This window comes from Miscanthus floridulus, chromosome 5 (assembly GCF_019320115.1).
Source record: "Miscanthus floridulus cultivar M001 chromosome 5, ASM1932011v1, whole genome shotgun sequence".
NCBI classification, from domain to species: Eukaryota; Viridiplantae; Streptophyta; class Magnoliopsida; order Poales; family Poaceae; genus Miscanthus; species Miscanthus floridulus.
The window spans coordinates 54,714,118-54,727,417 of NC_089584.1; the positions used below are offsets into that span (position 1 = coordinate 54,714,118).

Consider the following 13,300-nt stretch of genomic DNA (forward strand, 5'->3'; position numbering starts at 1 on the left):
GATCCATCACAGCTTTACCATTTATATGTAGTCCCTCCATCCACAGGATGCAATTCTCGCTTTTCGAGAAGTCAAGCCATTTGAACTTTGACTAAATTTATATAAAAAAGTACAAATAATAATAATATAAAACAAGTACCATTAGATTAGTTATACAATATATTTTCATAATAAATTTATTTTGACACATAAATGCTAATGCTATTTACAATAAACTTGGTCAAACTTGAGTTATATTGACTGGCATGGATCCCATAATTGCATTCTTTTCTGGACAGAGGTAGTACTCATCTGGAGCTTGGGCATCTAGTGTTGAACAAGGTTGCTTTATTTGTGCAGGTGAAAAACGACTTGTAGAGCACCTTCATCGCAAGGTTCGTCGTCACCTATTAAGTTCTTATTTTAGTTATGTGTACCCATATTTGAACATTGTCGGTGGTACCTTGCTAGGTAGCATCAAGTCATTTTTTCGCTAAGTTTTGAATTGAATGGCTTGATGAAATTGTGTTTTGTTAGGACTTTTAAAAGGATGGCTTCTATTGGACGATTGACACGGCAAATGGTCGCCAATCGATGATGGACTGGTTGGACTGATTCGGGGAGTCAGCCTCTGAATGTAGTAGCAGGGCCTGAGGGTGGTGAACAGTCTTCCCCTTCCTTGTTCCTTGACCTCCAGGGAAACGGCGGGGTAATCCATCTTTGTATTTCCGTACCTAAGACAACTCTGATATATATACAATAATCTTATAGCTGGAGTATTTGATCTATATATATGTACAGGAGGCACCTCCCACTGAGAGTAACACAACAACCATAGCAGATAGGCCAGCTTGGTGCCAGGCTAAGAGAGGGCCAAGCAAGTTGCCCACCTTGCCCAGCGGCGCTAAACATGTGATCACCTTGGTGGATCCGGTCGGAGAACCCATTGAGCCAGTTGGTGTCATGGGGCCATACAATACGGCCATCGGGGTGTTAGTGAAGGACAACATACCCATCAAGTACAGGTACTGGCATAAAAAGGATAGCGAATGGGTGGTTCCATCCAGTCTGATGGAACTTTGCTGGTAGAAGCTAAAGGACCTATTTGAGTTTCCTGCTAGATTTGATGAAGAGGTTACAAAGGAGAGGGCATTCTTTATCATGGGCAACTCATTGAAGTATTTTAGGTACTACCTGAATAAAAACTATGTAAAGAAGGGCATCAAGCCAGAATGTCGTAAATACCCACATGAGCAAGAGTATTGGAGTGATTTTGTGAGTTGGAAGGAATCGGATGAGGCGAAGGAACAGAGTGAGGCAAATATGATCAACTCCCACAAAAATAGGATGCCGCATTGCACCGGCTCGCGTGGCTATGTGAGGAAAATCCGAGATTAGGAATAGGAGGAGGTGGAGCTGACCCAGAGCGGTGTTATAGTCAGTACATCTGACTAGGATCCTCGCTCTATAAGGTTCCTTCTTGGGAGGGGGGTTACCTTCAACCCAGATGGCTCCCTAAGTTATTGGGATGCTACAACTGAGGAACTGACACAAAGGGTGAAGGCGGTCCACGAGGAAGTTGCTAATGGTACTTTCAAGCCTAATAGGGAGAATGATTAGCTGACCCAGGCACTAGGAAACAAAGAGCATTGTGGTCATACACAAGGGTTTTGACTTATTCCATGGGAGCTTCCCTTCCCAGATGACATCTCCACATACAGAAGTCATATGCGGAGGAATGCCCAAAAAGAATTGGAGATGCAATGTCAGATGGAGGTTGTTCAACAAGAAATGAAAGAAAACAATCAACATTTTCTTCAAGAGCTTGAGGAGAGAATGTAGAACCATCCTTCAGCACTAGATGAGGATGCTACGGTCGAGGTCATTAGCCTAGACCAGGGACGGAGTAGCTATGGAAGCACACTGCTTTCTCTCGATGATGCATGTCTCACGTTCCCCATTAATAAGATCACAGAGCCAATACCTTGCAACCTATGCATGCAAGAGAAGTTCTATAAGACCAAGGTGGCACAAGGTCTTGCCTATCCTTGTGGCGAAGCAGGGGATGTGTTGGAGAACCATATGTTGCCCGTAGGGTACTCCAAGGTGACCATTGATGTAGTAACTTAGACCAGGTACCTTGTAGTTGAGTTAGATCACCCAGATGATGAGGATAGGAAGACACTAGGAAAGAAGTTGGGCTGCCAAGTTTTTTGGCGCAAGCGCTACATATCCTTTGGCTTGGATTTTGAATCCGACGATGATATGGATGACGAAGACTTGGAAAACTCGCACCAATACAGGGAACCAAGTATTTCATCACTGCTATGACCCAAGACTCGCAAGACCGGTCCATCTGCTAGGACTACAACTCAACTATCTCAGAACTTGCAAGAAAACACATCCACAGAGGAACCGCTACAACCCAAGACTTGCAAGACCAGTCCATCTACTAGGACTACAACTCAACCATCTCAGAACTTGCAAGAAAACACAGCGACAGAGGAAGAACTTCCAGATGCTGAGCTTCGGTGAGATAGAGAGGAGGCGCCACCTGTATGGCAGTTTCAAGCTGGGGGTGATCTGGTGGCTCTCAGAGAATTCCTGAAATTAGAACCAAGAGGGCGGGAGGTGTGTAATTGGTACAAAGGTCAACTTAGCGTTCAGTTCGGGGCAAGAATTTTGGATAAACAGTTATACAGGGGAAAAGATGACTCATTGTGGATTCAATTCAAGGCATTATCTCAATTTTACCAAAAGTTGGCCTTGGACATTCATATCATGAGCTTGTGGACCATGTAAGTCTAGTTAGTACACCATGCATTTTATAGCTCTGAGTTGAGTTTCTAACAATTACACATTGTTTTGTAGGAAGGAGCCAGACTTCTGCAGTGCATAACGGATTCAAGTAGGCTTCTTGAACCCTGTGGTATGCAATCATGGGACACTAAAGTACACCAGCACCATCGATGAATTGGCAAAGAGCTTCCATCTCATCAAATCCCGCAGCATACTTCTATCCTACAACTGCGTGTAAGTTTGTTGTAAATGCCTAATTTTCTACTCCATTACATATTTATGGGTTCAAACCTAATTGGAACCGGCGGTGGCGTTGTGAATGCAGCGGCGACCATCATGTCCTTCTTGACATCAGCATAGAGAGGACCACTATCAATGTTTACGACTCTTGAGGGAGCCAACTAGAGAACATCCATCCCTTCATTGAGGTGCTAAACAAGTAAGACAAGCTAGTACTACATTCGCAACGATAAGATTATTTGTTACATAGCTTTGATCATCTTATGTTGTTGTCATGAACTTGTCGCACAGGGCCTACGAGAAGTTTAAGTCAAGGTCCAAGAAACATCGTGAGCTTGGCAGATTTGGGTTTCGAGTAGTATCAGCCGATTCGATCCCAATGTAGCCTGCGGGCAATGATCTCTGCGGGTTCTATGTCATGTATTACATGCGCAGCCTCATCAATGCTCTCTCTGGCTCATAGGTTTGGCCCCTTCAGAAATTTGGATGACCTCGCGACAAACTTTGAGTGTGTAGCAAAGCTTTTCTTAACTTTGTTTCACCTTTTTCTTGTGTTTAGACTGAAGTGTCGTCTACATCGGAGCTAACCGATTTGGAGATATCTGGGTTCCAAGAAGATCTTTCTGGTTTCATTATAGACAAAGTTGTGAACACCAAGGGAGTCCATCACCTTCTCTAATCAAGGTGCTAGTGTTCTAAAAACTATATATTTGTTGTTTTGGGATGCTAGAATTTGAAAACTATGTTTGTCGCTGTCATTTTGTATAAATATTTGTGTCTCGGTGGTGATGTATGTTTGGATACAATACATTGTCTCTATCTATATATGTTGCTGGCGATGCGTAAGCCACAAAATTTGTGTATTGTTGGTGCTATTGTGAACAATAATGATGCACAGTGGTAACACCGGCGGTAAGGGACACAACATTACTACCAGAACAAACACAATGGCGACGGTGACGCTGACCCTCATTACTGTGAGAAGGAACACCAGCCATGTGCGATGGCACCTATATCACCAACGGATGGTATGCTGGACCAGCATTGATGTCTCGTCATCACAACCGGATGGTATGCCAGTCCAATGTCGATAGGTCTATTATCACCGTCGGTTGGTACGATGACCCGACGATGATAGGCGCATCGTTACCACCGGATGGTGCGTCGGCCCAGTGTCGATGGCTGCATCATCACCGCCGAATGGTACGCAAGGGGGACATCGATGGTTGCATCATCACCGCCATATGGTACGCCTGGCTGGCGTCGATGGTTATATCATCACCGCCGGATGGTACGCCGAACCGGCATTGATGGTTACATTATCACCACCGAATGGTACACTGGACCGGCGTCGATGGTTACACAATCACCGTCGGATGGTACGCCGGACCGGCGTTGATGGATGCATCATCACCGCCGAATGGTACGCCGACCCAACGTTGAGGGTTACACCATCACTACCAGATCGTACGTCGGGCCGGTAGTGGTAAGACACCGTCACCGTCGTATGGTACATCGGTCCAACGGTGGTAAAATATCGTCACCGCCCGCGCGCAACCAGCGGAGATAAAGTCGCCGATCACCGCCGACATACACCAACGGGTGCCAAAACCATCGGTATTGAGAGTTCTGGAGCCGACAATGACTAGCTTTATGTAGTAGTGATTATAAAACCGTGTATATTTGTCGTAAAACACTGCATCGATTATTTTATTCATTTCTCATCATTTAAAAAGAGAGAAGGTGGGGGAAATGTCTCTTTTATCCTTGTCTTCACACTAATGCCTTCACTGCACAGAGAAGAAGTGCGGCGAGGACATACCCGTGGCAACCGCGATGGTCAACATGGTCTTCCTCCACATCACTCTCTTCGTATTTGGTGCTCGTGGCGGACCACCTCACTACAGAACTCGGGGTTGCCCACAAACACAGCAGTACCGATCGACATGATGACGGCCATGACCGGCACAGGGCACATGATCCCCGGGCGGGAGCAAGGGGGAGGCAGCGGGGTTGGGGAGGCGTAGGTGGGATGCCAGGTCGGCCTTGGCGAGGAACGCCGTGAGGGTCGCGACTGAGGTCGGCGAAGGCCTCGACGCCAGCAGCGTGGATAGGGGACACCACGGCTTGGACCAGCTACTAGTGCGATGCAGCGCTGGAGGCTGTGTGGTGGTGGCGAGAATTAGGAGGAGGACGAGGAGGCAGGCCCGTGCATGGGCAGGTAGTCGGAGAAGGACTACAATCAATCGGCAGTAGTGGTGTGTCATGACAAATAACAACCGAAGAGCTAGAGGTTGAAGATAAGGGTAGAAAATGCACTTCCCCCACCTGCTCTCTTTTAAAATGTGAAAAATGAATAAAATAATCAATGCACTGTGTTATGGCAAATATACACTTTTTATAATGACAGTTTGTTTTGATCAATTACACATTTGAGCAGTGTCCTTTAGCAAAATTTCCCTTTTATATATCTGCATGGCACCCAAATTACACGAGGGCCCACATGCCGGTCTCATCACCTCTGTTTCTACCGGCCGTGGGCCCAACGTATTGGTGCAGTATGTTATCGTACGTGCAATCAACATGCTACGTATGTGGATTACTTCAACAATTTAAATCTCATGTGACAAGATTAGTAAGCTTAGAGTTGATGTACATTTTCAAGGTTTAGGAACTAGTAGATGACACATCGCCTAAGTTCAAACACCGATTGTGGAGGGGTGTCTGGTTGGTTCTTCTAAGTTTTAGTCGCTATCTCATCGGATGTTTAGACACATGTATGGAGTATTAAATATAGACTAATTATGAAACTAATTATATAGTTTGTGACTAATTTGCGAGACGAATCTTTTGAGCCTAATTAGTCCATGATTTGACAATGAATTGCTACAGTAAACATATGCTAATGACAGATTAATTAGGCTTAAAAAAATCATCACGTGGATTACTGACGGATTATGTAATTTGTTTTTTTATTAATATCCAAATGTCCCATGCAACATCCTTCCGACACACCTCCTAAATTTTAGTAGCTAGATCCAAATACCCCTTCCTCCAACAAATTTGCTGGCCTCGGGCACACCGCTGGTATACTATATTTTTTTCCTGTAGATACAGCTGGATTCCAATAGCCTCCAAAAAAAAATATTTTTTTATGATCCACGCACAATGCTTCATGGAATCTGGTAGCCGAAGAAGTCCGGCCCTTCCGTCGTGTCCTGCAGGCCCAATGACTTAGGCACCACTCTTTCAGAGTTTTAGTTCAGTTCGTCATCATCGAACAACCGCTAGCAGAGGTGTATGTGTATGCCACCAGTCCACCCTCGCCAGGCATAGCAGTAGCAGAGCACTCGCTCTGCGCACCTTGACCTCTCCTCTCCGTGCTGTCAGGGGCCATGACCTGCGCTGAGCAAGCAAAGATGGCGCTGGTGAAGGTGTTCGGAACGGCGGACTTCGTGAACGCAGCGAGGGTTATGGCTTGCCTTGAGGAAGTTGGCATGGAGTATGAGGTCGTTGAAGTCGACTACTCGGCCATTGAGCACAAGGGACCCCAACACCTCGCAAGAAACGTACCATCGGGTATCGATAGTAGGAATACCCAAAGCAAGAAAGTTAGCGCTCACACTAACTTCCTTAATAGAGCAAGACATATTAAAAGGTCTCACCCGACTCAAGGACGCGGTTTTCGTCTCACCTGACCTCGAGGTCGCGGGGTCTCGCCCAAGGCAGCGCGCTCCGTCTCGCCCGACCCTAAGGCCGCGCGCTCCGTCTCGCCCGACCCATTGGGTTCGTGCTCTGTCTCGTCCGATCCCAAGGCCGCAGGCTTCGTCTCGTCCAACCCCTTGGGTTCGTGCTCCGTCTCGCCCGACCCTAAGGCCGCGGGCTCCGTCTCGCCCGACGAGGACTCATACCGCCGCCAACCACTCCAGGTCCAAGTGTATGGGCCTAGGTCAAAACTCTGACACCAGGGAAGAGTCTGGCATGACTCGATGTAACCCGTGGCCATGACAGGCCATACATGAGGATTCACATCAAGAACAGCGTCGGGCGTGCCGATGCTGTTCTGTCTAACCCTCGTATGAACGCTGACAGGCGCGTCAGTTCACCACGATGTCCGCCAGGACGGAATGTAGCGCCATGACCGGCATATGACGCCTGCACATGACGCCAGTGACAAACAGGGCTGCGACGTGGAGCCGTCCCTGTCGACATCTATAGGATCGGCGGGACCCGCATGAAGGAGAAGAAGGACCCGGCGATCCTGCAAGCCTTCTTCTCTTTCGTTCTTCTTCTTTTTCTCCGCTGTAACCCACGCTTTCCCTTCGCCTATAAAAGAGGAAGCAGAGCGCCCCATGAAAGGAGATCCAGATCCGTACGAGATCGAACCATGAGATAAAAACACAAGAGCACGACACAAAGCACATGGCTGAGCAGCGATCGAGCTCTCAGCACCCGTTCACTCCTTTCACCAGAGACTTAGGATTCTTTCCCTCTCTCGCCGTAACCCCTACTGTAAACTAAGTGCCAGTAACACGAACATCAGCAAACTGGACGTAGGGACATTCCGCCCGAACCAGTATAAACCCTTGTGTCCTCCGAGCACATCATCCGAGAGCTAGATGAGCAAATACAAATTTAGTTGTCGGTGGTCTGAAAACACGGACACGATTGTAATCAACCCTGGCCTGGGCTATCGCTTAATTCGATCACCGCATCTATCGATCTGTTTATTGCTCTCTTCGTGCATCCATACAATGGGTGGAAACTGATGTTCTGGTACATGCTGCCTGCAGCCTTTCGGCCAAATCCCAGCGTTTCAGGATGGGGACAAGATGCTCTTTGGTGTGCTTATAGTCCAATTCGATTCATCACTACTACCTTACTGCCACAGAAACGCTAATAGATTGCTTGTTTTTTCCAGAGTAAATTACACCCTGGGTACTTAAATTATTGGGACATTACCATCTAGATACTCGAACTGAAAAACCTATCACCTGGGTACTTAAACTATGAGGGCATTATCATCTGGGTACTCGAACTAAAAAACCTTCCACTTGAGTACTTAAACTATTGGGCCATATCATCTGGGTACCGTCGCCGCCGCTGCAGAGTGAACAGGAGCGCGGGAAAATGAATTTTGAATCTTTTTCTTTTTCTGAAAATGGATGAATAGTGCTGGAATTTGTTATTTTTGTAAAAAAATAATTAGAGCTCCAAACATTCTAAAAATTTTTGTGTAGCCTCTATATGATGTACTCTACCTAGAAAAAATATGAAACTTGGAAAATGAATAGTTTTTGTATGTTTAAAAATTACCTCTTTTAATTAATAAATGAACTTTCATAAATTTTATAATTAAAATAAATAAATGTCCAAAAAGAGGCAGCCTACCTGTGCTCGCCTGCTCGCCTGCTCGCTCGCACACAATTAGGCCGCCTCTTTTTGACATTTATTTTCTTTTAATTATAAAATTTATGAAAGTTCATTTATTAATTAAAAGAGGTAATTTTTAAACATACAAAAACTATTCATTTTACAAGTTTCATATTTTTCCTAGGTAGAGTACATCATATAGAGGCTACACAAAAATTTTTAGAATGTTTGTAGCTCTAATTATTTTTTTACAAAAATAACAAATTCCAGTACTATTCATCCTTTTTCAGAAAAAAAAAAAGATTCAAAATTCATTTTCCTGCGCTCCTGTTCACTCTGCAGCGGCGGCGACGGTACCCAGATGATATGGCCCAATAGTTTAAGTACTCAAGTGGGAGGTTTTTTAGTTTGAGTACCCAGATGATAATGCCCTCATAATTTAAGTACCCAGGTGATAGGTTTTTCAGTTCGAGTACCTAGATGGTAATGTCCCAATAGTTTAAGTACCCAAGGTGCAATTTACTCTTTTTTTTCACTTGGAAACACATGTGTCCTTACATCTCTTTGAACAATTTCCAGAGTCCCGAGCAATCGCAAAGTATGTGCTCCGGAAATACTCCAAGTCAGCTCAAGTCGACATGCTGCGAGAAGGCAACCCGGAGGAAGCCGCGATGGTGGACGTGTGGACGGAGGTCGAGGCGCACACCTACTTGCCCGCCATCGCGCCCATCTTCTACGAGTGCGTCGTGTACGCTGCCGAGCATGGCACCTCGACCAACCAGAAGGTGGTGGAGGAGAGCCCGGAGAAGGTCAAGAAGGTGCTCGACGTCTACGAGGCGCACCTGTCCAAGAGCAAGCATCTGTATCTCGCCGGGGACTTCTTCAGCCTCGCCGATCTCAACCACGTCCCGTACACCTTCCACATCATGAGCACACCACACGCGTCGCTCTTCGACTCCTACCCTCACGTCAAGGCGTGGTAGGAGAGAGTTATGGCGCGGCCGTCGCTGAAGAAGCTCAGCCCCGATATGGAGATCAACGCCTGATCGCAAAATTCGATGATGACCCTGGATCAGATTGCGGATGGGGTCTATACGCGCTTCGATCATTTCTTCCGGATCTGAGGATTGAACGCCTGGTGCAGGAGTTGTTGGAAGGCATGATGATAAATCCAAGGCGTAGCTTTCTCGCAAAATAAATAAATAATCCATTGTTCTGCATCAGTTTGATTAACTTTGCTTGACGACTAAGTCGCCGTGCTCATTTCCCTTCCTGACAGTCCAGCAGATAAGATTTTTAAGTCAAGGAATGCGGAGCAAGCCGTGTAGTATGTTCTACATTTTTTAAAACGATTTTGAGCTGAGGCATGTATCTGATCCTTGGGGTAAATGCCAAGGAAGCGAGATCCAGGGCGTGGTCTTCGAAAAAAAAAATAGGGAAAAAGAAGAATAAAAGGTTTAGAGGGCTGTCCGTTCAAAAAGCTCCTCCACTACCGGATTTTGAACCAACAGTGACATACCGGTAGTGATGGAGGTTGACATCACTGTGGGTTCTAAAAAAACCGACACTGATCTATAGGAAACAGTGTCGGTTTCTGGCTCCACCCGACAGTGTCTAGTTGAATAACACTGCCGGTTTGTAGTGCCAACCGACAGTGATGGTTGCTTCAAGAGTGTCGGTTCTTGGCTCAAGTCAACAGTGTTGAGCAAGCCTATACTATCGGTTCATGGCTCAAGCCAGCAGTGTTGAGCTAGCTAATACTGTCGGTTGATGGCTCAAGCCGGCAGTGTTTTGCAAGACAACACTGTTGGTTTGTTGATAATCGGCAGTGTTTTGCAAGACAACAATGTCGGTTTGTTGCTAACCGGCAGTGATGGTCCATTCGTATTTTATTGTTTTATAATTGATTTTAATTTATATTTTTTCGTGAAATCGAGATTCGCTTTATATACACTAGGTAGACGACAGGTCCATCAATATTAAACATTACAAATGTTACGGTTACAGTTCAAATGTTCTTATCCAGATCTCGATCCCTCAAAATAAAAAAAAAATATTCTCGGACTTCACAGATTGTGCAGTGCTTCTCGGACTTCTTACAATAATCTGGCGAGCAGCTCTGTGCCATACTGGTCCTTGTACCTCACGGATTGTGCAATGGAAAATACTCCATCTTTTTCCAATACTTCAGCTAAGATAAATTTTGCGAGCTCCGATTCCAGTGCGACGATCTCCATGTCTAACAGTCTTTGGTGGTTATATTTTTTGCGCTGTCGTTAAAAAAAAGATGATATCCAAATAGAACAGTAAATCATTTTGTTGAATTATTAACCGACATAAATGAAATGGAGATTATACACACCAACTTATCGGCTTCTTCCGATTTTCCACCGATGTAGTGAAGCATTGCCCACATTACATAAAACCCGCATTCAATGTTTCCCGCCGGCTGTGACAGGTACTTTCCCTTCATTTCGACAACTTTGAATGGGACTGGCGTCCCACCGATATGTCTTATTCGGACACTAAGCAATATTAAAGGGAGAAACATTAGAAAGCGATATGTGTGATTAGAAAATAATATATTATTAAGATCGCTTACTAATTCAGCACTGCCACCCGTGCATCCAGATGATAAAATGGTTTTTTCTTCGAGTCCCACACCTCGATCAGATTTTTAATAAGATTGACACAAATGAAGACGAAATTGTTGCTACAATCACAGAATCCTAATTATCGAATAATCTTAACGAAAAAAGAAGCATAAAATTAAAAGCCGAGAACATACCCGCAGTTGTAGGCTAGAAGTATGTGGGTTTTCTTCTTCATCGTGAATTCGTCGAAAACAACAATCAATCTCTGTTTCAGGTCTTCCACGTCACATCCATAGAGGCCTAGATATGTCCTCTCATTGACTCGCAAGAGGTTCAAGAAGCCTATGTAATCTGATTTGCTTTTTAGAATACAAAATTTTGCTATACACCTACATAAAATCATGGGAAATGCTCAAAAGTTAACAATTTGTCTCGAGAGAGTAGTTAATTGTAATATCGTGTGTGTAGGGTACTTACATAATCCATAGTGTCAACATTTGAACATCGAGAGAGCGTTTCTGGTATAGCTAGAACAAGCACTCCCACTCGACATCGAACTTCTCTTCTTCAGGATAATGGAAAACATGTGGCGAACGGATAATAACCTCAAAACCAAAGTCGTTCGTCTCTGTTGCTTGAGCCATGTAATATTCATGTAACTGGCGCATATATGTTGTCAAATTTTTATACTCGTCATTGGGAACCAAAAGATTGTCCCTTTCATACTTCATTGCCGGTGTTTCCGTCCCTTGTACATCATAATAGATGTTCGCGGCATCTTCCATGGTTAATCCTGGGTTGTCTTCAATGTACTTCTGTATGTTTCTTAAATCTTTATTGTGTATTTCTTCGTCTCTTGTTGTAGCGTATTTATTCTGTGTTTGCCTTTCGAATTCGGACTTCAACAAATACTAAGGCAGTGAGGCATAGAGATTGAAGAAACTAACACAATCTTCCTTCGAGATGTGTGCTGTAAATTTTTCTTTCATCAAGGTGGTAATGCTACCACTGAACGGCCTTTTCTTTTCTGTTGGTCCACTTTGGGAGCATTAGCGACCGAATCTAAGGACCTTTTCTGCGACTGCGAGGATGTGCTTGATCTTGTTTTGGGCTGAGGTGGAGGAGGAGAAGGATGACGACGAGAATTCTATTTTCCCGACGCTGATGAAGATGGAGGAGGAGGGGGAGGAGAAGGAGGAGTATCTTTTCTTAGGGCTGATGAAGATGGAGTCGAACGAGGAGGAATAGAAGAAGACCTCTGTCTTCTCGGGGGTGATGGCTCTAGATGAGGAGGAGAGTGATCTCTGTTGGGAGATGGTGAGTGATCATCGTGGGTGGACGAAGACTCATAGTCGTCCTCATCATCAGAGGACAATTGATGGTCAAGCTTAATGAAGGGCTTATGCTAGGCCACTTGAGAGCCCTTGTTTGGACCAAGTTTCGGCCTATCTTCCGCTATGGGGTACTCAATGGGTATCTTGTTAAACTTCTTATTAAGTATTTTGTCAATGGTGACGCGAGCGTACCCTTGTGGAATTGGACGGCCATTAATTATCCCGTCGCCCGCAGGACAGGCCTGGCCAAGCGCCACCTTGTCCTTTGTCCATTCCTGACAGACGTACAACTTGACATTGACGGGTTCAGTGATGCCGTCCACCGGATGAGGCACATTCGCCTCTTCTTCGTCGAGCGGTGTCGATCTGCAGCTGCTGCGACCCCTAAACTGTGGGCTAAAGGCAGTATGAGTAGGGTTTTGTGGTACTCCTGACCCCTTGGACAGCAAAATTTGTTCGACTCGCGCTTCAATAGTCGCCTCAATCCGTGCTTCCATTCTGTCTTCCATCTCTTTTAGTCACCTCAAATACTCTGCCTCCTGTTCCGCTCTACCCCTCGAGCGGCTCCGGTAAGTGTTAGATTCTTAGGGGAATGCTAGTTTTCAAGGAACAACACCGGTTCCTCTAGTGCGACCAGGGTGCTCCTTGGTTCCGAGTGCTTGGGTGAGCACATCTTTCTCCCTATTAGAAGTGCGAGTCCCTTGCCTCACCCCCTCAGTTACCTGGGAGATCCTTTGGATGAGTTCGCTCATGGGTTCATTTGTGGAGCTAAAGCTCCCGTCCTCGGCGTGCCGTACATTCCTCCCTATACAGTATAATACCGATCTGGGCTCTCAATTGGCTGTCTCAACCTGAACTCCTTCCTCAGCAAGGCGATCCATCTTTTGAAGTTCTGCTTCAAATTCTGGCATCTTTTTGGCGTTCCAAGAGGATGAGGATTCGTCGCTTTCTGTTATTCTTCCTGCTCAGTGCTAAGTACTC

The 13,300-nt window shown here is 45.4% G+C and overlaps 1 protein-coding gene across 1 annotated transcript; it reads left to right on the forward strand.

The window, feature by feature from the left end:
- The first annotated feature begins 559 nt into the window (after positions 1-559).
- Positions 560-9,411, forward strand: LOC136452196 (probable glutathione S-transferase GSTF1). The gene is made up of 4 exons (XM_066452834.1): positions 560-562; positions 6,438-6,587; positions 7,812-7,860; positions 8,971-9,411. Exons 1-4 carry the CDS (start codon positions 560-562, stop codon positions 9,372-9,374), a joined length of 606 nt encoding a protein of 201 aa, XP_066308931.1. The 3' UTR covers positions 9,375-9,411.
- The last annotated feature ends 3,889 nt before the right edge of the window (positions 9,412-13,300 follow it).